We start from the raw sequence: 23,248 nt of genomic DNA, 5'->3' as shown, positions 1-23,248 counted from the left end.
ATATACGCAAGATAGCTTTCCATTTATTTGTGTCTTCTTCAATGTCTTTCATCAGTGTCTTATGTTTGTCGGTGTACAGGTACCTTCACCTCCTTGAGTCAACTCATTCTTAAGAATTTTATTCTTTTTAATGTTATTGTAAATAGGATACTTTTCTTAATTCCTTTTTTGGAGGGTTTGTTTTTAATGCATAGAATCAGCTGATTTTTGTGTTGTATGTGTTGATTTTGTATTGTGCAACTTTCTGAATTTGCTGATTACTTCTAACAGTTTTTTGCTGGAGTCTCTAGGGTTTTCTGCACATAAGATCATGTCAGTAGCAAACAGAGGGAGTTTAACTTTCTCCTTTCTAGTTAGTGTGACCTTTATTTCTTCTCCTTGCCTAACTGCTCCAGCTAAAACCTCCAGAACTATGTTGAATAGACGCTGTAATAGTGGGCATCCTTGTCTTTTTCCTGAACTTAGAGGAAAAGCTTTCAGCTTTTCGCTGTTGGGTATGATGTTAGCTGTGGGCTTCTCATATATGACCTTTATTATATCGAAGTGCATTCCTTCTATACCTAATTTGCTGAGAGTTTTTTTTTAATCATGAAAGGACGTTGAATTTTTTCAAATGCTTTTGCATTTGTTGAGATGATAATATTTTTATCTTTAATTCTGTTATTGTGGTGTATAATTTATTGATTTGCACTTGTTGAACTATCCTTGCATCCCAGGGATAAGCCCCACCTGATTATGGTTTATGATCTTGTCAATGTGCTGTTGAATTTGGTTTGCTAGTATTTTGTTGAGGATTTTTGCATTCATAGTTGTTGGGGATATTGGCCTGTAGGTTTCTTGTCATGCTCTTATCTGGCTTTGGGATGAGGGCAATGCTGGCCCAGTAAAATGAGTTTGGAAGTGCTCCCTCCTCTTAAATTTTCTGGAAGTGTGTGAAAAGGATTAGTATTCATTCTACTTTAAATGCTTGGTAGAATTCACCCAGAAGCCTATGGTCCTGGGCTTTTCCTTTTGGGAGATTTTTGACTACTGACTCAATCACCTTAGTTGTTGTTGGTCTGTTCAGATTTTCTGTTTTGTCATGACTCAGTCTTGAAAGTTTGTATTTTTCTAGGAATTGATCCATGTCTTCTAAGTTACCTAGTTTGTCAATGTGTAATAGTCCATCATAATCTCTTATGATCCTTTGTATTTCTGTGGTATCAATTGTTATATATCCTCTTTCATTTATCATCTTACTTATTTGAGTCTTCCCAAAAAAAAGGAGTCTCATTGTAGTTTCAACTTCTTTTTCTTGGCTGGATGTAGTGGCTCTCACCTGTAATCCCAGCACTTTGGGAGGCTGAGGCTGGAGAATGTCTTGAGCCCAGGAGTTCAAGACCAGCCTGGGCAACACAACGAGACCTTGTCTCTACATTAAAAAAAAAAATTGAGTGAGATTAATATTCTATTTTTTTTAATTTTTAATTTTAATTTTAATTTTTTATTTTTTTTGAGTTGGAGTCTCACTCTGTCACCCAGACTGGAGGGCAGTGGCTGCTCCCGGCCACTGCAGCCTTGACCTGCTGGGCTCCAGTCATCCTTCCGCCTCAGCCTTCCAAGTAGCTGGAACTATAGGCGCACGCTACCACACCTGGCTCATTTTGATTTATTGTAGAGATGAGGTCTCACCAAGTTGCCCAGGCGGGTCTCGAACCCGCGGGCTCAGGCAATCCATTTACCCCAGCCTCCCAAAGGCGCGGGATTACAGGCTGAGCCATCGAGCCCGGCGATTAATAGTCTTTTTACATATTTGAAGGATAGCCTTCCTTTCCTATAAAATATCTAATAATATCTTTTGCCTATTTAAAAAAATTAGGTTGTCTTTTTCTTAATAGATTGAAGGAAAATTTTATATATTAGATAAAAATAACTTATTGTTATGTTATAAGATATACATACTTTTTCCAAGCTGCCGTTTTGCTTTTGCTTATTGTTGTTTTGCCATATAGAAATGTTTTTAATGTAGGTGAATTTATCAATGTTTTCTTTTATGGGGTCCAGATTTTGTGTTACACTTAAAAGGCCTTCACCACTAAGAATTATAAAATAAATCTTCCATGGATATTTCTAGGCCTTTTATGGTTCATTTTTTACATTTATGTATCTAGTCCATTTGTTTTCTCTGGTGAGGTATTTTCTAGATGAATTACAACAACTTGTCTAGATTTTTTTTTTTTTAATTCTTTTGGTGTTTTTAATGGGACTGCGGTAACTCTACAGATTAATTTAGGGCACATTAACAACTTTGTTATGCTGAGTATTCTTGGGGACCATTATTACTATTTATTTTGCTGGTATTTATTTAGTGTTAGGCACTATTGCAAGTTCTTAACATATATTAATTTGTTAATCCTCACAACCATCCAGTGAGATAATTTCTCCTGCTATCCCCATTTTGCAGATGAGGAAACTGAGGCTGGGTCTACCCTTTCTATGGGCTCCCCCTTATCCCACAGCTCATCTTCACTCTCCCTCCTCTCAGATGGGACTGAGGCAGGTGCAGCTTTCCCCTCTCAGAAGGGGTTGGAGAAAAGTCCACAGGGAAGCAGATAAGTTCAGGAAACTGATTAACTAACAAGATGAGGAAACAGCACAGAGGAGGGGGTGGTCACCCAGGGCACAGGCAGCAGAACGAGGTTCTTGGAGAAACAGAATCTAAGCCGAGATCGCTAGGAAGAGCGGTTTTAGGTTAATGTCATAAACTCTGTTGGAGGTAGTTTCTGATTCCTTTTTTTTTCTCCTTCTCAAGGGAAGAAATTGGAGCTAATAATTTTTGAGGATCAGACTGGGTACAGTGGCTCATGCCTATAATCCCAGCACTTTGGGAGGCTGAGGTGAGAGGATAGCCTGAGCCCATGGGTTGCAAACCAGCCTGGGCAATTGGCAAGATCTCCTCTCTACAGTAAATCAAAAAATTAGCCAGGTGTGGTGGAGTGTGCCTATAGTTCCAGCTACTTGGAAGGCTGAGGCGGAAGGCTTGCCTGAGCTCAGCAGGTTGAGGCTGTGGTGACCGTGAGCGTGCCACTGCACTCCAGCCTAGGCAACAGAGGACTCTGACTCAAAAACAAAAACAAAAACCCCTTGGCTTAATATTTTAATTTTCATAAGAGCCTTGGAAGTAGGTGGTATTTTTTGTTTGTGTATTTTTGTTGTTGTTCTAGAGACAGGGTCTTGCTCTGTCTTCAGGCTGAGTGCAATGGTGCCACTGTAGCTCACTGCAGCTTCCAGCTCCTGACCTCAAGCAATCCTTCCAGCTCAGCCTTCCAAAGTGCTGGGACTACAGGCGTGAGCCACCATGACTGACCAAACATAGGTGTTTTCATTCTTGCTCACAGTGGAAGGAACAGGCTCGGAGAGATAAAATAACTTGCCCACATTCCCACAGCTGATAAGAAGACCAGAGATTCCAACCCTAATTAGTCATTCAAGTCTGTGTTGAATGAGTTTGCATCATTCTGTCTGCAGAAGACACTCAGGAAAGCTTGCTCAAATGGTTGTATTTTTATTGATTGATTGATTGATTGAGTCGGGGTCTCACTCTGTCTCCCAGGCTGGAGTGCAGCGGCATGATCATGGCTCACCGCAACTGCAAACTCCTGGGCTCAGGCAATCCTTCTGCCTCAGCCTCCCAAAGAGCTGAGTCATATCACCATGTCCAACTAATTTCGTTTTATTTTTGTAGAAACAAAGTTTCACTCTGTTGCCCAGACTGGTCTCAAGCTCCTGACCTGAAGCAATCCTCCCACCTCAGCTTCTCAAAGTGCTGGGATGGCAGGCATAAACCACCATGCTCGACCCATAAACGGAATTTTTTTTGCAGCTCTATTTTGATATCCCCAAGCTTGCCCAGCACATAGTAGGTGCCAGTAAATAATCATTGAACTAAATGGAGTTCACAGTGTGTGTGACTTTCACATCTGATCCTTCATGGTTGTTTCCTGGCTCCGTTGGCTTCAGAGAAATGGCAACACGATGGAAGAGTAGGGTTTTTGTCTGTGAGCTAATCAGTGCCTGATAGGGAAGGGGCTTGAGAATTGTGTCTACACTGATGTAGGGTCTATGATTTAAGACCATCAACAAGCTACTAGTCAGATGGATGGTAGATGCGATGGACCGCACAAGCCTTGTGGAGATGCTGGTGTCCCTTCCAGCTGTGTGACCAGAACCCAGCACACACTTGATGTGGCAGGCGCCCAGCAGAGGGAGAATGCAGTCTTCTCCACACTTACGTTTCAGTGATTTAACCTTACATGCATAAACAAATAAAAGAAATCTCTGTTGCGCTGTCTTTATTTAGTAAACAATTCATATTGTTTCATCTGATAACAATAAGTTAATATTGAATCGCATCGTCTAGTTTTTACAAAGGTTCCAGCATCCCCATCTTTACAAATCTTCACCTTCTTAAATGTTCTTAAATGTTTATAGTTGGATATCTGATTTATATTTACATGGTCACAGGGAGTCCAAAGAGTAGCTAGTGTGTGTTAGCACTCTCTAGACCAGCGGTCCCTAGCCTTTTTGGCATCACGGACCGGTTTCGTGGAAGACGACTCTTCCAAGAACCCGGAGCTAGGGTATGGGGGGACAGCTTTCCGGACGATTCAGGGGCATGACGTTTGTTGTGCACTTCGTTTCTGTGGTTATGGCGTCATAATATGTAATGAAATAAGTGTACAACTCACCACTAAAAAAAGAGTCACGGACGGAAGTGGTCTTTGGAACAACGAGCGGGCCACGTGCGGGCTGAAGTAAGCGTGGGACTCTGACTGAGAGCCTGCCACCAGGTGCCACTGTCCAGTGAAGTCTGTCAGCTCACTGGCCACTCACTGAGAGGGCTTTGACGTGGGTCTGCCAGCGCTGGGTTATGGCGGTCCCTGGGCCCTCCCACCTCCCTGCTCACCGTCGGCATCTGCGGCCGCTCCCAGCGCCTGCATCCCCCTCAGACCATCAGGCGTCTGATTCTCAGGGAGCCACAACCTAGATCCCTCACAGGTGCTATGCACAGCAGGGTTTGCGCTCCTCTGAGAATCGAATGCCACCACGGAGCTCAGGGGTCATGCAGGCGATGGGGAACGGCTGTAAACACAGCTGAAGCATCACTTGCCCCCAGCCACTCACCTCCTGCTGTGTGGCCCCATTCCTAACAGGCACGGCCAGGGCTTGGACACCCCTGCTTGAGACCACCTTGGAAAGCAGATCTGTGTCATGTGTCCGGTGAAGTGACTTCTCCCTCACCTCATGTACATTCTGCTTAGACCTACTCCCCACCCCGCCTTAAGCACCCCCAAGCCAGGGCTGTTCGTTGCCTACTTGAATGAGCCATCTGATGACGCTGCACGTCTTTTGTCTCAAGGTTTCGTCATCCGAACATCCTGGAGTTGGCTGCGTATTTCACGGAGACCGACAAGTTCTGTCTGGTTTATCCGTACATGAGGAACGGGACGCTTTCAGACAGATTGCAGTGTGTGGTAAGTCCTGTCTCTGAACCTCTGACCCTCCAAAGCCTGGAGGAGCTGCTGGAACCTCCCGAGAAAGCTGGGAGGAAGATGTGTATGCACGAGGGGACGGCCAAGGATGGGCTTCCCAGGCAGGACACTTCCTGATCAAGGTCTCTAAGACTTAGTTGCGTAAATACACAGTTTCCAAAGACCTCCAGTGAGTTTACCTCAACTATGTTTATTTCTTAGATAATTTTACATTGTGTAGCTTTATACAAAGTGCCATTCAACACGTAGGATAGAGGTGGAATTGATATGGATGCCTTAAAGAGGAGGTTGAGTAAATGCCGTGATTCCCCATATGATGTTTTTGAAGGTTTAGTTTAAAAATTGATTCCAGCGTAGGCGGAAGGATCGCCTGAGCCCAGCAGGTCGATGCTGGGATGGCCATGAGTGTGCCACTGCACTCCAGCCTGGGCAACAGAGTGAGACTCCAACTCAAAAAAAGAAAACTGATTCCAAATAGGTTAAGTTTCAGTTAGGATGAGACTAAAAGCAGATTATTGTTCTCAGTTACCCACATGATTGTGCCACAGATAATTTAAGATTTTTGTTTAATGCACTTTTTTTTTTTTTTTTTGAGACCATGCTCATAGCCACCGCAGCCTCAACCTGCTGGACTTAGGCGATCCTTCCGCCTCAGCCTTCCAAGTAGCTGGAACTGCAGATGCTCGCCACCATGCCTGGCTAGTTTTTTTGTGTGTGATTTATTGTAGAGAGGAGATCTTACCAAGTTGCCCAGGCTGGTCTTGAACCCATGGGCTCAGGCAATCCTCTTGCCTCAGTCTCCCAAAGTGCTGGGATTACAGGCCAAGCACCGTGCCCAGCCTATTTAATAAACTTTTAAACAGAGTTACCTTACGGGCTGCGTTCTGATTAAGCTAGTATTAGAAATTATTGAGTGTTTTGATTGTGTATGAAGAGGCCTAGGGCTTTCCTTGATAGCAGAAAGAGGCCCATCTGGAAGTAAACCGAGGCTATAGCGAACCCAGACATCATTGACCTCCTGATACTGCCTTGCCTTCTGCACCTGCCCTGCATGCTTTTACGTAATCAATGCAGGGATCGTGTTGACTCAAGAGGTGCCACTCAAGTGCCTGCTGCTGTCGTTTCAGGGGGACACGGCCCCACTCTCCTGGCTCGTTCGCATAGGCATACTGGTAGGAGTAGCCAGAGCTGTCCACTACCTGCATACCACTCAGCCATGTGCCGTCATCTGTGGCAGCGTGACAAGGTGAGCGGCCAGGACTCAGGGTGCCGTCAGCCCCCTCGCAAGCACGGGGGTCCTGCTGCCCACGATCCCCACCCTCGTGTTTGTGGTGTGTGTGCTGTTGAGAACTCGCATCGGAGTTTTGAGAGCCTTACCCTTTCATTAATGAAAATGTGTTTACTAAATTTATATGTGTGTGTGTGTATATATATATATATATATATATATATATATTTTTTTTTTTGAGTCAGTGTCTCACTCTTGCTTAGGCTAGAAGGCAGCGTCATGCTCACGGCCACTGCAGCGAGCCACCGCAGCCTCGACCTGCTGGGCTCAGGTGATCCTTTCACCTCAGCCTTCCAAGTAGTTGGAACCACAGGTGCACACCACCATACCTGGCTAATTTTTTTTTTTTTTTTTACTTATTGTAGAGATGAGGTCTCACCAAGGTGCCCAGGCTGAATTTTGAACCCCTGGGCTCAGGCAGTCCTCTCACCTCTACCTCCCAAAGTGTTGGGATTACAGGCATGAGCCACCACGCTCAGCGTTTTTTTTTTTTTTTTAATCAGAGTCTTACTCTGTTGCACAGACTGGAGTGCAGTAGCATGATCACAGTGACCACCGTTTCAACCTGCTGGGCTCAGGAGATCCTTCGTCCTCAGCCTCCCAAGTAACTGGGACCACAGGTGTGCACCACCATGCCTGGCTAATTTTTTAATTTTTTGTAGAGACGCGGTCTCACTATGTTACCCAGGCTGGTCCCAAGCTCCTAGGCTCTAGCAGTCCTCCTACCTCAGCCTCCAAAGTGCTGGGATTATAGGCGTGAGCCACCATGCCCGTCCTACCAAATGTAAAAAGTGATATTTATGTTGACAGCAAGGGAGTATGCATTATCTCTAGGAGTTGTTCATTGACAATGTAGGGTAGACAGTTCTGTGTACAGATGGGCCCGATCTATAATGACTTAAGTTTTCGGCTTCATGATGATGTCAAAGCAATCCACGTACAGTAGACACCGCACCGCGAACCCCCACACAACCATTCAGTGTTTCACCACAGATGGCATCCGCCCGAGTGCCTGAGACACTCGACACCTTGTAATAAAGTTGGCTTTGTGTTAGATGACCGTGCCCGACCGCTGGCTGGTGTGAGTGTCCTGGGTGTGTATCCTGCAGCCCAGGCTCCGCGGTGTCTGCGGGTGAGGTGTGTTCAGCATGTTTTCATCTTACGACTGTGTGTTGCAGTGTAGCCTTGTCCTGAGTGGGGCCCCTGCATTTTCTTAGTGATCCCTGATGGCTACTGTGAAACGAGCCTGCACTGACCTCATGTGCTCTGACACTCAAGTTTAAGGAAAGGTTAAGTGACTTGGATGGGCTTCCTAGCAAGGCGGCAGAGTGAGTAGCAACTGACCATCTTCATCCTTGGGTCTCTGGGGTCCTGCTCGCTCTACGAGCTGCGGTCTTACAGCTTTGCAGATCAGCCCTTGATAGGCTGAGCGGAGACCCCAGCCTTTGTCCTTGAGACGTGAGAAAATTAGACGCGCCTTTCTCGTAGTCCTTCCTCAGTGGGCAAGAGGCATCAATCACAGAGCAGAGACCCTGCAGCAGAGCCCAGTGGCGTGATTTTTCCTGTCTGCCCTCTGTCTTGAACCTGGAAATTGGGGAAGACTGAGATTGGAAGGCTGCCACTTAGTCGGACCCTTGTCCATGTGTCCTAGAAAAGCATTGTGTGTTTTGGCCTGAGCAGAAGGAGGGCTGGCTGCTTGTGTGCTGACTTTTCCAAGAAAGTGAGCCCCGCACAAAGAGTCTCCAGATGGTACTTAGCCCTGGGGTGGGGAGCTGCTCCCGCATGGGGTGGGGGCCCACCTACTGCTGTGGGTGCTGCAGAAGCGGCATAAAACCAAGGCCAGCCGGGAGCACCCACAGAGGAACCGTGGGGCCTTGGGATGGGTGGGTCATCACTGAATCCTTCCAAGGGGCCGAGGTGGCTGCCCCCAACCTCAGCTCCTTCTCCACCACTTACAGCCAGTGCTGAGCACAGGACACGCCCACGTGGATGTCTTCCCAGTGCGCAGAGAGCTGGGATTTTGCTGTAGAGTTCTTCCTTTGTTACAGCCCCATCCAACAGCTAGTGTGGCCCCCACGGTCACTCCAATATGAGAGGCAGAGCGCTGGGAGAAGGAAGGAGTTTTATTCTGATACCATGGGAGCAGGAAACAGGCTGTGTAGCTACCAGAAGCCTGTTCGTTTAAGCAGAGTTTCCGTCCAGTGTTTATAATAAACATACGGTTTCTTATCTTTTCCCACTCTTGATTACTAATGACCACGTGTCTTATGACCAGAGCTTAGACCCAAGCAGTCAGTCCCGCCCTTCTTCTAAGTGACAATGACCTTGAACCACTTGGGACTGCATGCTTGTGGTGGTGACAGTTTTTTGCTTGTTCCGGGAGTTCTGGTTCTCAAGACTTGGTTAAACATTATACATCAAATTAGTACAAAGACGTGAAGGAAAGCAGTTGTCATCTGGAGACTCGGGGAACAGATATGCTTCTGGGTTTGAGAACATTCCAGCAGAGCCCATTTTTCGTCTGGGTCCGGCGGAGGCTTTTCCAGGGATGTGCAGTCTTCTTCCGTGAGTCTCCTGCTATCAGGGGCTCCGTGCACGTGGCTGTGTTCCCTCCAGTCCCAGCCACAGTTACTAGTTCCAAGGACAGTGAAGAGGGGGACTGGAAAAACATTCACTGTTAAATTCAAACAGCTTCTACATTTAGCCCAAGTCAGCTTAACACAAGTTCCTAAGTCTTTTCTAAATGACTAAATGTAACCAAAATGGCCTCTTTTCAGCCTGTAACACTTTTGATTTAAACTTACGGCAAGCATTACTTTGTTTTATGTCATTATATATTTTTTTATAGACAGAGTCTTTTTCTTTGGCCCAAGCTGGGATACAGTGGTGCAGTCATAGTTTACCACAGCCTCGACCTCCTTGGCTCAGGCAATCCTCCCACCTCAGCCTCTTGAGTAGCTGGGACTACAGGCATGTGCCACCAACTCTGGATAATTTTTTAAATTTTCTATAGAGACAAGGTCTCTCTATGTTGCCCAGGTTGGTCTTGAACAACTGGGCTCAAACCTCCCAAAGTGCTGGGATTACAGTCATGAGCCACCACACCCAGCCTTAGCTTATTTAAAGTGTTGAACAGTAGCCGGGCTTGGTGGCTCAGCCTTTGGGAGCCTGTGCTTTGGGAGGCTGAGGTGAGTGGATTGGCTGAACCTGGGGGTTCAAGACCCACCTGGGCAACTTGGCGAGACCTCATCTCTACAATAAGTCAAAAATTAGCCGGGTGTGGTAGCGCGCGCCTGTAGTTCCAGCTACTTGGAAGGCTAAGGCGGAAGGATCGCCGGAGCCCAGCAGGTCGAGGCTGAGGTGGCTGGGAGCGGCCACTGCACTCCAGTCTGGGCAACGGAGTGAGACTCCAACTCAAAATAAAATAAAATAAAAAATAAAATGTTGAGCAGTAATATATGAATTGTATTAAGCTTCCTTTTGTGTGGTTGAGTTCATCAAGTCCTTTCTTGAACGGAGAGTTTGAAGGAGAGAGAGGGGAAGAGGGGATGGGTTTTCTGGTTCTTGATGGGCGAGGGGGACAGGAGGGCCACGGACTAGAGGGGAGGGAGGCACGCGGGCTCTGCCCTTGCCCAGGATTCTTCACGGCTGAACCTGGGCAGGGCGATTCGCAGGGGCCGGTGCAGGGTCTCCTGGGTCGGGGGAGCACAGACCTGGGCCCTCACCACTTTCTCACTGGGGTCAAGGTGAGCATAGGCCTGGGTCCTCACTGCCTTCTGGCTGGGGGTTAGGGACTCAGCAGGTTTCCAGGAAACGGCTCAGAGGCTGAGATCTGCCTGTAGAGAGTTTTGTTTGTTTGTTTGTTTGTTTGTTTTACTGTGGGCCTCTCAGGGACAGCAAGTGAAGGATGGGCAGGAAGAAGGCAGGACCAGCGAGGCTGAGCTGGGAGTGGATGTCGTGGGGCCTGGCCGAGGGCCGGGACGCCCTCGAGCGGGGCCCTGCAGGACATCCCTGCACCCCGTGTCTGACCAGCCCTGGAGGGCAGCTCCCTCTACCAGGACAGTTCCCCATGGGGTTTGGTGGGGAGCCATGCTCAGCCCACCCTCCCCGGACCTGGGAGGGCTCGATGGGGCCAGGGGCTCTCGGCAGCTTGTGGAGAAAGACTTGATGGGACAGAGCTGAAGAGTATGTCCCAGGAGGATCCTGTCTCCCAAGCTTTCCACCCACTCCCCTCCCCTTCCTCAGCTCAGCGACCTTGACCCTGACCCTGATGTCTGCATCAGAGGGCTGATTCTAGAAATGACCATCTGCTCAAAGCATGATTCTGAGCAAATGGCTTAATGTCCTCAGCCTCTGTCTTCCCCTCTGCAAAATGCTCATGACAAAGCAAGTGCCTCTGTCTCGTGGGGTGGATGACCTCGGCAGGGACGTCCAGGTGACTCTGGTCTTGATGGGCAGAGGAGGCACTGGTCACTGCAGGATCTGCACGATGTGGCGGCCAATACCTCTTTCCGCAGGTCACGCATTGACGTCCCTTGGCAGTCAGTTTATCTGTTTAAGAAGTGGGCCAGCCAGACTCAGTAGCTCAGCCTGTCATCCCAGCACTTTGGGAGGCCGAGGCGAGTGGATTGCCTGAGCCTGCGAGTTCGAGACCAGCCCGGGCAACTTGGCAAGACCTTGTCTCTACAATAAATCAAAAATTAGCCAGGCATGGTAGCGCACACCTGTAGTTCTGACTACTTGATAGCCTGAGGCAGAAGGATCACCAGAGCCTAGCAAGTCAACGTTGGAGTGGCCGTGAGTGTGCCACTGCACTCCAGCCTGTGTGGGAGTGAGACTCCAACTCAAAAAAAAAAAAAAGAAGTGGGCCCACAGACCCAGCTCTGTTTTAAGGGCAATCACTCTCTGCTAAGATGTGCTCAGCGACTGTCTTGAGAACCACACTCCTTCTAGTTGTCAAGGAGTTTGGGATCCTGGGTGTGCACAGAGTGTCATGTTGGACCACACTGCGGGGACGCTGGCAACCGCAGTCTCGTCCTCGAAGGTTGAACAGGTGACCCAAGAGGGAACATGCACACAGTGCACCGGCCAACAGGAAGCGTGCCCAGCACCCAGCGGGTCCCAGAGCCTCCTCTGGTCGGAGTCCAAGCCCAGCCCTGGCGAAGGTGGGTAAGGACGGTGGGCTGAAGGAAGGGGGAAAGCAAGTTTGTTTGTTTGTTTGTTTGGCTGGTTCGGTTCTTTGTTTAATTCATCAGTCTCCTCCTCCTCCCGCTTTCCTCCCCTCTGGAAAGGAAGGGAGGGATAGAGGAAAGGAAGAGAGGAAGAGAAAGAAAGAAAAGAGAGACCTCCATTTTCACTTTTCGGTAACACTGTAGACACGAACAGTTCCTTTTTCTGAGACTCTATTTCCCTCCAGCACCTCCACTCTTCTAAACTGTCCTGATATCTCCACTTTTTCCCTTTGGCAGGCCCATGCAATTAAATAGGGCGTAAATTAAATTTTCCCCTGTCGATTCTGTTTTCACCACTGTCTCTAAGCCCCACCATCCATGTGTTTATGCTCATACATGTGGACACACATGCACAGTGCATGCCTCACGGGCTGCTTGCTCTCCGTCGTCGTAAAGTACTTAGAACCATTACCCTAATTGGGTGTATCCAGAACATCCCTGGAACTATTTTGGAATCAGCTGATTTCTTGAAACAAATGAACCCAGGCCCTCAGGTCTCCTGGGTCGTCCTGCAGCCCGGGTCTTTGCCCCTTGAGCTGGTGTCCTGGTACTTCACCGAGAGATGCCTTCCTGGCCCCGGGGCTCTTGGGGCAAGGTACTGGGCGCAGGCCAGGCAAGGCAGGACACAGCCTCAGGGCCCTCTCGGTGTCAGGAGCCCTGTTGGCGTCTTCCCATTCAGTTCTCGTGAGAGGTGAGCGTTGTCAGATCTCACCTGCAAGGAAACGGGCTTAGGTGGTGTGAGTCGGGGTGGAGCCCAGCTTCCCGTTTAAAGGAGGAGCACCTCTCTGGATAGGAATTTCCACAGGACGCCTGGACTCCAAGGGGCCCATAAAGCAAAAACAAGCCTGACTATTGTCACTAAGACCCGCCAAGGCTCAGAGGGGAGGAAGGAGAAAGCTCCTTGATCCCGAGAGCAGTAAAGTGTTCAGCTTTGTTGTTGTTTTTGACTCTGAGTCTTGGAGTGCAGTGGCACGATTGTGGCTTACCGCAGCCTTGACCTCCTAGGCTCGGGCGATCCTCTTGCCTCAGTCTTCCGAATAGCTGGGACTACAGGCCCACACTACCACACCGGCTAATTTTTAATTTTTTCGTGGAGACAAAGTGTTGCTGGTCTCGAAGTCTCGGGCTCCGGTGATCCTCCCGCCTCGGCCGCCCAGAGTGCAGGGATTACAGGTATGAGTCACTGTGCCTGGTCCAGGGTCCAGCTTTGTACCTCTGGGCAGGACGTAGTGTACACTGAAGGGGAATGTGCACGACACCGTCAGCTACCTCCAGTGCTCAGAGACGTTGGGTCTGGCCCTCGTCTGCTGAGCGGAGGCAGGACACCTGGCGAGGGGGGCCTTGATGTTGCAACAGCTATGACACAGGCACCACGTGTGTCCTGTTGCCACAGGCTGCCACAGAGAGGCCATGGGGTCCACTTTCTCTCTGACTCCTCGTCCCTCTTTCCTGCCTCACACTTTGGGTAGTGCTCTGACGTTTCCTGAGAGAAGCCAGGCTCTCGGGGGCTGGAACTCTGGGCATCAATGACCCCTTCAGAAATACACTAGGGGTGTCAAAACATGTAGACACTTTTATTTATTTATTTATTTCATTATTCTATTTGTCAGAGTCTCACACCGTGTCCCAGGCTGGAGTGCAGTGGCATGCTCACAGCCACCCCAGTGTCGACCTGCTGGGCTCGGGCGATCCTTCTGCCTGTTAAGAGATGTTCGCCGTCATCAGAAGCATCTGACGCTGACGGGAACCACTTTGAGCACCTCTTGTAACTGCAGAAGTCAAACGTGACTTGTATTCATCATATTGAGTATTACAATTTTAATGCAGACTTTTCCTTTCTTAAAATGTGTGTACATTTTTTGGCACCCTCTGTGTATACATTTATGTGTATTGTAAATAGAGACAGGATCTCACTGTGTTGCCCAGGCTGGTCTCAATCTCCTGGGCTCAAGTGATCCTCCCACCTCGGCCTCCCAAAGTGCTGAGATTACAGGCATGAATCACCACGCACGACCAGAAATATGTATCTTTAAAAACCCATCACGCTCTTACATGTCAAATGTGGTGTTTTCACTAAGTTCCAATCCCTCATTCCAATCCAGGGGGATCACCTGGCTTTATGTTCGAGGTCCCTGGGATCCAACTATACGAGGAGACAAACTGGTGAGCCAAGAGAGCACCTCTCACGACAAAGTCGCATTTGTCGGGAGAACTCGGGTCCCCCAACAGAGGCTAAGCGACGCCCCAGAGTCAGGGCACTCCTCCCTGCAGGACCCTCCCATGGCCTCGGTGTGTGTAGGGCACCCTCCTGCTGAAGGGATGACCCCGAGAGGAATGGCCTCTCTGTCACGGGAAATGCCTTGTGGCGAAGAGAGGTGAGAGCCGACTGCAGAGACGCTGAATGGAGAGGCGGGGGGCCAGCGATGTCTCATCGGTGGCCACGAGAGGTGGTGAACTGCTCTTCTGCTTCCTGCTGTGGTGGTTGTAGTTATTCTAGGTCATCGTTGTTTTGTGAGGCTGTTCTTGTTGACTTATTGTAGAGATGAGGTCTTGCCAAGTTGCCCAGGCTGGTCTCAAACCCGTGGGCTCTGGCACTCTACTTGCCTCGGCCTCCCAAAGTGCTGGAATGGCAGGCTGAGCCACCGAGCCTGGTCACTAAGATGGATCTCTTAAGAGCTTTAACTTTTAGTTTTACTGATTTCCTGTTCCTCATCTTAGGCACTTTGTGTGTGAGCATTCTCGCCGAGGCCCCGCCGGGAGAGAACTCGGGTGGAAATTGATTGTGGAAGGGCCTTGTGCGGTCTTCGCTCTCCTCAAGTAGGACATCCTTCTTCCTCTGCCGCCGTGAGCCTTCATTTAGAACACAGTAAATCACTGGCCTGGAGATTTATGTTACGCACTAAAGTCGCCTGGAAAACAACTTGTCTTTTCACCGAATATTGTTATTCACCGTGTAAATGCGGCCCCTTAAGCAATTCCAAATCCACTGGGTGGCCCTTGGATGACCCCAAGTCCCTCGTGAACTCTAGTAAAGTCTCCCCGGGCTGTGCCGTGTGAAGTCCCCCTTGTGATCTGCTGTGCTGCGTCTCCCGTGGGCTCTGCTGTGCACGGGTTTTCGTGGTCACCAGCTCACTCCCACCTCACCTTCCCGCAAGCAGACCCGGCCAGTTGCTGCGGCGTCCCACTAAGTGTCCCACAAGTGGATGGACTTCGGGTTTTATTTATCTTGTTTGGTTTTTTTTTTTCCTCTTGTACTTAGAAAAGGTTCGGGGAGCCGTACATCCTTCTCAGATCCAGCCTGGCTTGCTCGTGGGTCCGGCACTGTGCAGTGTGATTCTGCAGTCTTTTGATCTCGGGTGCAGGAAAGGGCGGGTGTGTGATGCTGACTGTCTGTTGTCCAGAGGGTGAGCCTGCTGCATTGGTGTCCACTGAAGTGCCCTCGTAATGATCTCTCTTGTCTCTCCCTGGCCGCGACTTTAGTGCAAACATTCTTTTGGACGACCAGTTTCAACCCAGACTCACCGACTTTGCCATGGCTCACTTGCGGCCCCACCTGGACCCTCAGAGCGCCACCATCAGCACGACCAGCAGCAGCGGCAGACACCTGTGGTACATGCCCGAAGAGTACGTGCGGCAGGGGAAGCTCTCCTCCAGAACAGACGTCTACAGCTTTGGCATCGTGAGTACCAGTGCCGGTTAGCAGGAGGGAGCGTTTGTCACCAAGTGTTTCCGTGTCCTAAGAAGGATTTCTTAAGAGCTTTAACTTGTTTTTTCTTTTGAGTTGGAGTCTCACTCCATCGCCCAGTCTGGAGTGCAGTGGCACGCTCACAGCCACCGCAGCCTCGACCTGCTGGGCTCCAACCATCCTTCTGCCTCAGCCTTCCAAGTAGCTGGAACTACAGGCGTGTGCTACCATGCCCCACTAATCGTTGATTTATTGTAGAGACGAGGTCTCACCAAGTTGCCCAGGTGGGTCTCGAACCCGTGGGTTTAGGCAATCTACTCGCCTTGGCCTCCCAAAGTGCTGGGATGACAGGCTGAGCCACCGAACCCAGCCACTAAGGAGGATTTCTTAAGAGCTTTAACCTTTAGTCTTACTGATTTCCTGTTACTCGTCGTATGCATTAATTTCATAAAATCAGGTAATAAAATATAAAGGCATTCATCAGAATGAACTGCATCCATAGTCTCGGTGGATTGTTCCAACAGGTTATGTGTCTGCACTTGACACTTCTCACAGACATTCCCCGTGTCCTTGCAGGTCATCATGGAAGTCCTGACGGGATGCCGAGTGGTGTTAGACAACCCCAAGCATGTCCGGCTGGTAAGGGTCCTCTTCCTCTCGACACCCGCCTCCTGGCCGTCTTTCTGATCCAGGTCTCTGTGATGAGGCTGTCTCTTTCTCCTGCTAGCGTGACCTCCTGGTGGAGCTGATGGAGAAGAGAGGCCTCGACTCGTGCCTCTCACTTCTGGATAAGAAAGTGCCGCCCTGTCCTCGGAATTTCTCCACCAGGCTGTTCTGTCTGGCAGGCCAGTGCGCTGCAACGCGGGCGAAGTTACGGCCATCAATAGAGGAAGTGAGTAGGTGCAGGGTCTCATCACAACGGCCCACAGTTGCATGGAAAACCCACATTAGACAAATGTGTCTAAGCGAATTTTTTATCGATGAAACAAATCCAGCCTCTAGCAGATAATTCCAACCTAATAGATAGCTTTTTCAGGTCAAACAGTCATATCAACCTGGGTGTAGGGGCTCATGCCTATAATCCCCAGCACTTTGGGAGGACGAGGCAGGAGGATGGCTTAAGCCCAGGAGTTTGAGACCAGGGCAACATGGTGAGACCTCGTCTGTACAAAAAAAATTAGCCAGGTGTGGTGCCACACACCTACTGTAGTCTCAGCTACTACCTTCGGTCTTGAGCCCAGCAGGTCGAGGCTGTGGTAAGCTCTGATTGTGCCACTGCACTCCAACCTATGATAGAGTGAGACTCCAACTCAAAAGAAAAACAATCATTCATTTTCCGTCAGTTTAATCACCCACTCATTTATTTGTTTATTCGCATAAACAAACACATTTGACGCCTACTTGGTATGTGCCGACTATATCGGTGCAGTGGCCGAGATGCAGAGCGTGGCCTTAACCCTCAGTTCACACGAGAAGTCAGGGCAGTGAGTGTGGGACTTCCATCCAGCAAGAGACGCGTAACAGGAGCAGTCTGGGAAATTCCATTCCTTCCTGCCCAACCCCCAAGGTGGAGCGGCTACAAAAGTGTTTTTTCCTGGATTTTTGCCTCGTGATCGAACCCGGGCTAATTTGGAGTCGTCCAAAATCACTCAAGACCGTGAGTTCTGGCTTCAGCCCAACAAAACAATCGAAAGCCCCAAGAAGGGACTCGACTCCGAAGGCTTCCACCCTCCTCGGTACAAGGGCTCGGAGCTTCCGTCACCTGAGAACATTCCATGGGATTCCCCTGTGTGGTTCGGCTTGCTTGCAAGGGCTGTAGGAAATGTCTAAGCAGATCTGGAGCCGAGAGCCCATGGAGTTGACCGTAGCCGTGATCTGAAGAATAGGCTGCGTTAGTCAGCAGTGGGGATGGACGGACAGTCTCCCTGCAGAGGCTCCAGGGCGATAGTGGCCAGGGCCCTGAGACCACAGGCCTCTCAGCATCAGGGAAGGGGTGTGGGTGGGAGAAAGGCTGGGCAGGTGAAGTGATAGAAGCTTCCAGGTGGTGGAGGGTCCTGAGTCCCATTTCAGGAGCTTGGATTTCACCCCGAGTCTGTCTTAGAGTCTGGGAAGGGCTTTAAGCAGGGGGTTGGCATTATCAGAGTGTAGAGAGCACTGGACTGGGAGTCGAGAGAGCCGTAGTCGAGGCCTGACACCCCCGTGCCAGGGAGGGAGCGAGGAGACGGTGGCATGTTCGGGTGTGGGGAACCTGAGCTCCAGGTGGGATGTCAGGTCTGCGCCTCACAGCTGATGCTGCCGATGCCCTTTTCTCCATTTATTATCTATGGAATGAGGATGATCAATATTTGTGCAGGTTAAACGCTATGGTTTATATGAAGGCACTTTGCGGATTGTGAGATCCATGCATTTTTTTCAGAGGATGTGCGCGTGGGTGCACGTATGTGTGTGTGCGTGAAGGCATGCTGCGTGTCATATTACTTCAGTTGAGGGTTCGCAAATCCGGCTGCTCGTCCAGGCCATCTGGAAGCTTCTAAAATGCAGGTTCCCTGATTTTTTGAACAACAGCCTACAGGTTGGAGGTCACGTGATCAGGGTTTTACAAAAGCTCTCCTGGGTCATTCGGGCATTTAAGAACTGCAGATAGGCCACCGGGCTCGGTGGCTCAGCCAGTCATCCCAGCACTTTGGGAGGCTGAGGCGAGTGGATTGCCTGAGCCCAAGGGTTCAAGACCAGCCCGGGCAACTTGGCAAGACCTCATCTCTATAATAAATCAATAATTAGCCAGGCACAGTAGCGTGCACTGCTTCTTGGAAGGCTGAGGCAGAAGGATAGCCAGCGCCTGGCAGGTCAACATTGGGGTGGCGGTGTGTGTGCCACGGCGCTCCAGCCTAGGCAATGGAGTGAGACTCCGACTAAAAGGAAAAAAAAAAGAAAAAGAACTGCAGATCAGGTCCACCAAACCCCGCTTCCTTCCAATTCTCCACGTGTCATGGCCAAAGTAAAAAGTGGAAGGATTGGCCATCACAGAACATTGCCGGGGGGAAGGGGAGAGGGAACGAAGGGAGGAGGGTGGAGGCATGGGACAGCACAAAGGGCACCTGGTTCACTGCCAAGGGAGTGAGGGCCCCAACCTCACCTGCACGCAACCTGCCTGGGCGGTGAATCTTCACTTGGACCCCACATCTCTATACTAAGATGAAAACGAAATGTAAAGAGACTCACCCGTTGCTGTACTGACCTCCGACGTACTCCGGGGTCTTTAGGGAGTTTCTCCCCTTAACCATTTCTGCTTTTTTGGAATTTTCGCACTGGCATGATTCTCCCTTCCTTCTGCCCCTGCCAGATCCCGATGAAAGTTACGAGCTTTCCTGAGTGGACTCCTGGCCCCTTCCCTCACCCCCATCCTCACCTCCTGTCTGTCTGATGCCATTTGGCTCCTTTTTTGGCAAGAATAGTCACTGGCTTGTAAAGTTTTTTAGCTCAATAAAGTCAGTGGCCTTCCAAAAAAGAGAGAGAGACTCACTGAGGATACAGAGAGGCTGGCACGAACCGGAGGCTACAGTGGGTCTCCTGGAGTTTGAGCCACACAGTCTTGTTTATGCCTTGCTTCAAGTCTCTAATTTACTCCTCAACTTGAGGGGGTTTTGCTAATTTTTAAGGTGCCTTCTGCACCAGAACTCTGCAGTTGAGTTTGCTTTGTGAAAATGAGAGAATGTGGGCAAACCTATTGGGTCCCCTCCTGCTCTGGGAGCTTTTCTATTCTCTCAATAAATCCTGCTTTCTCAAAAAACAGAAAAGAAAAGAAAATGAGAGAATGTTCTTTAACAGGTAAAGAGGGGTAAGGGCACGGGGGTCCTGCAGGCTGAGCCCATGCCGTTTGCTTCCTGCCGCCCAGGTGCTGAGTACTCTCGAGCGCAGCCAAGCCAGCCTGTACTTTGCCGAAGACCCCCCCGCATCCCTGAAGTCCTTCAGGTGTCCGTCCCCTCTGTTCCTGGACAGTGTCCCCAGCATCCCAGTGGAGGACGACGAGCGCCAGGACCGTCACTCGCTGCCCGCCGGCGAAGGCTCAAGGAAAGACAGCAAGACGCCGAGGGTCCCTTTTGAGTGCAGCCAGTCAGAGGTGACATTTCTGGGCTCGAACAGAAAGACGGGGGGCCAGGGAGACGCGGACGCTGGCGACACGCCTGGTTCTTCTGGCGAGGAAAGTTGGTCCCCAAAGTGTGTGGTTCTACCCCGGGACTCGCGGGCCTGTGTGCTGCGTGTGGCCCCTTCCCCAGAAGCCCCGGGCCATGCCGGCGGGAGCCAGCCAGTGACCAACTGCTCCTCCGGGTTTCCCTGGAGTGAGTAAGAACCGTGCGAAAAGCAGTGAATTCCACCGGCAGATGAAGGATCAGCGAGCACCGCCGGGAGCACCGGCCTCAGAGGACGTTGACTGCATGAGTGACCTCGATGGCACGGTGGGAAACGCAGACGGGGCTTCTGGATGCCTCCGGGCCTCCCGCCCAGCCCCCAGTGCAGGGGCGTCCACGAGATGCAACCAGGCCACACTGCTCGAGGCCGGGAATTCGGGCTTCAGCCGAACAAAACCATCACAACCTGCCAGAAGGGAATGGACTGTGCTGTCTCCGTGTGAGGCCTTAAAGCCTCTGACTCCGGAGAACTTTCTGCTAGATTCCGTGTCTGGCTTAGCTGGCTTGCAAGGGCTGTAGGCAGCGTCTGATGTGTAAATGTGGATGGACATTTTGTTAAGGAATTGCCTTCTTATCTCAACGGGCCCTTGGCGTTTCTGTTTGTTGCTGTCTGGCCCGCCTGTCTGAAAACCAGTCAGCTGCCCCTTGGCTGCAGCCTGTCTGTGCAGAGCGGAGTTTCCCTCCCGAGATCTGCATTTCTGTGTTTGAACTCGTGGGATGGTTGATCACATGTACTACAAATGATGTCGTTGTTGGCTGTTATTACCGGTTTAAAAAAATAAACGTCCAGACTCTTTGTATCCTGGGTCGAATAGAAAACTTCAGCCACGTCATCTTCGTCCCTGGGAAAATGGCAGGTCACGAGGGCCTGGGGCGGCTTTCTGTTCGGTTCTAGACCTTTGGGTGTCGGGTGCCCATTCCTGCGGTGTCCTGACCTCCCCTGCTGAAATCCTACCTGGTCCTCAGGGCCTCCAGCAAGCCTCCCTGAGCTCCCCAGCTGGAGGCACTCCTCCCTCGGCGTCTCCACGACAACTCTTTGCATCTCTCTTCCGTGCTTGTCATTGTCACTCTGTGCATCACATCAAAGCAGCTCGACTCATCTCTCGGGCCAGATTGAAGACTCCCTACAGTAGCTCTCTATTGTTGCTGTAACAAATATCAGAGATTGAGTGACTTGAAGCAACATAAATCAGTCGTTTCACAGGTCTGGAGGCCGCAAATCCTCGGCATCCCTTCTGAAGGCTGTAGGGGAGGATTTGTTGCCGGGTCTTTTCTGGCTCCAAGAGGCCACCTGCCTTCCTCGGCTCCTGGCCTCCTGCTCCACCTTCAAAGCCAGCAATGCAGCCTCTTCAAGTCCTGATCTGTCTCTCTTTCTCTCTCTCTCTGGCTCTGGCTCTCTCTCTCTCCCTGTCTCTGTCTCTATGTATCTCTCTCTCTGACTCTCTCAGAGAATCCAGGAGCATCTTCATGTCTCAGGATTCTTCATTTTAGCCAGGCATTAGTGGCTCACCCCTGTAATCCCAGTACTTTGGGAGGTGAAGGTGGGAGGATTGCTTGAGCCCAGGAGTTGGATACCAACCTGGGCAACATGGCAAGACCCCGTTTCCAGATAAAATTAAAATATCAGCTGAGCATAGTGACTCACACCTTTAGTCGAGTGCTTTGGTAGGCTGAGGCGGGAAGATTGCTTGAGCCCAGAAATTTGAGACCCTTCTGGGCAACATACTGAGACCTCGTCTCTACAGAAAAAGTTAAAAATTAGCCAGATGTGGTGGCACACACCCGTGGTCCCCTACTCGGGAGGCTGAGGCAGAAGGATCGCCTGAATCCAGGAGGTCGAGGGTGTGGTGAGCTGTGCCAGTGCACTCCAGCCAGGGTGACAGAGTAAGACCTCGACTCAAAAACAAAAAACAAAAACATGGTTTGCTGGGCCTACCCAACTTCTGAGACAGCAGGTCTGGGGGTAATTTGGTTTCTAGCAGGTTCCCAGGGGATCCCCCACTGCCATGAATCCCATCACCCTCGGTGTCTTTGGTCTGGAGCCCGCCTGTCTGTCTAGGTTGTGGGTCTCCTGAGACAACAATTACTTGCTTTAATTATTTTCCATCACCCCATGACCTAGGGTGTTGGCCAGTACAGAGCAGGCGCGTGGGAGATTGTTGCCCAGCGACCTTATTGACCAGTTCATCTGCCAAGGGTGTGGCTGTTCTGGGCACCTTAGAGTGGGCAGCCACGTGATGAATGAGCGTAGGGGGAAGCAGATGCCACTGTGGCTGCAAAGTACGGAAACCTCCTGCTGGGGGACTGGCCCTCCAAGCCATCTCTGCCTTGTAGTGGGTGTGCTTGTAATGGCAATGGCTGGAGTTAGACCCATGTCCTACTGTGGGGGAGGAGAGGGCATTTCCGTGGTTTCACCACAAGGAGACAGACGCGTGGGGACCGAGATGAGCCCCGGGAGACCCTCTGAGCCGGCCTGCAGTTGAGTAAAGACTCGTCCTTTTCATCCTGGAATGCACCCCCGGCAGCCCCCGGGGAAGAACCTGCTGACTGCTCCTAGGGCCTGGGTTCCTCTGTCTGAAGCCCTCAACCTGGAGATCATGTAGGTGGTTTTTGAAGAGAGACATGGGATTTCTGACAAAACCTGTTTGCTGACTCCCTGAGAATCGGTGAGCACCTGTGACCCCCTGCGTGACAGTGTTGTTTTCCTTGCAGGGACGTGTTCATGGCCTGAAGTCTGAGTGCACGGATGAGGCTTCTCCCAGGAGCATGCATAGAACCTGAGTGCAGGGCAGAGGCTTCTCATTAGGGGCACTCATAGGACCTGAGGTGGCAGTGCAGGGGTGAGACTTCTCTCGAGGGGCTGTCGTAGAACCTGAGGTGGGAGTGCAGGGGTGAGGTCATCATGAAGCCCCTTCTGCAACCAAGGACCTGGGTGAGCTACCAAGCACCCCCCACTAAGGAGGAGGACATCCACCCCCGGTGACAGTTGGGTTACGTCCTGAGCTGCACACCGAGGAAACTGACCACATGTGCCAGGAGGGTTGGAGAAGGAGACTCTGTGCTTTCCAGAGGGAAAGTGTCTTCTTGGAGAAGCTTCCTGGAAAGAGAAAGGATGATGGAACACAGAAAAAGGCACCAGCCAGCCCGGGTGGGGTGGCTCACACCTGTCGTCCCAGCACTTGGGGAGGCTGTGGTGGAAGGATCACTTGAGGCCAGGATTCGAGAAAAAGGCACCAACGTGGCACCCCATGGTGGCTGCTCGAGGAACTGGGGCCTCTGCTCCCCCAGAGCCCGGGCCTACCTGTCTCTGGGGCCAGGGGGCA

At 50.6% G+C, this 23,248-nt stretch overlaps 1 protein-coding gene across 1 annotated transcript in view; it reads left to right on the top strand.

The window, feature by feature from the left end:
* The window catches only part of IRAK3 (interleukin 1 receptor associated kinase 3), a 38,821-nt gene extending 18,096 nt beyond the window's left edge, over positions 1-20,725 (top strand). Inside the window, exons 6-11 of the mRNA XM_021718803.1 lie at positions 5,399-5,513; positions 6,659-6,777; positions 15,531-15,729; positions 16,312-16,374; positions 16,463-16,627; positions 19,631-20,725. Of these exons, the coding sequence (XP_021574478.1) occupies positions 5,399-5,513; positions 6,659-6,777; positions 15,531-15,729; positions 16,312-16,374; positions 16,463-16,627; positions 19,631-20,083 (1,114 nt within the window). The 3' untranslated portion in view covers positions 20,084-20,725. The remainder of the gene's footprint in view (positions 1-5,398; positions 5,514-6,658; positions 6,778-15,530; positions 15,730-16,311; positions 16,375-16,462; positions 16,628-19,630) is intronic.
* The last annotated feature ends 2,523 nt before the right edge of the window (positions 20,726-23,248 follow it).

The sequence above is a fragment of the Carlito syrichta genome, unplaced genomic scaffold (assembly GCF_000164805.1).
Source record: "Carlito syrichta isolate Samal-C Ts95f unplaced genomic scaffold, Tarsius_syrichta-2.0.1 Scaffold313519, whole genome shotgun sequence".
NCBI classification, from domain to species: domain Eukaryota; kingdom Metazoa; phylum Chordata; class Mammalia; order Primates; family Tarsiidae; genus Carlito; species Carlito syrichta.
Note: the sequence above shows the minus strand (reverse complement) of the source record. Positions and strands in the feature narration are given on the sequence as shown.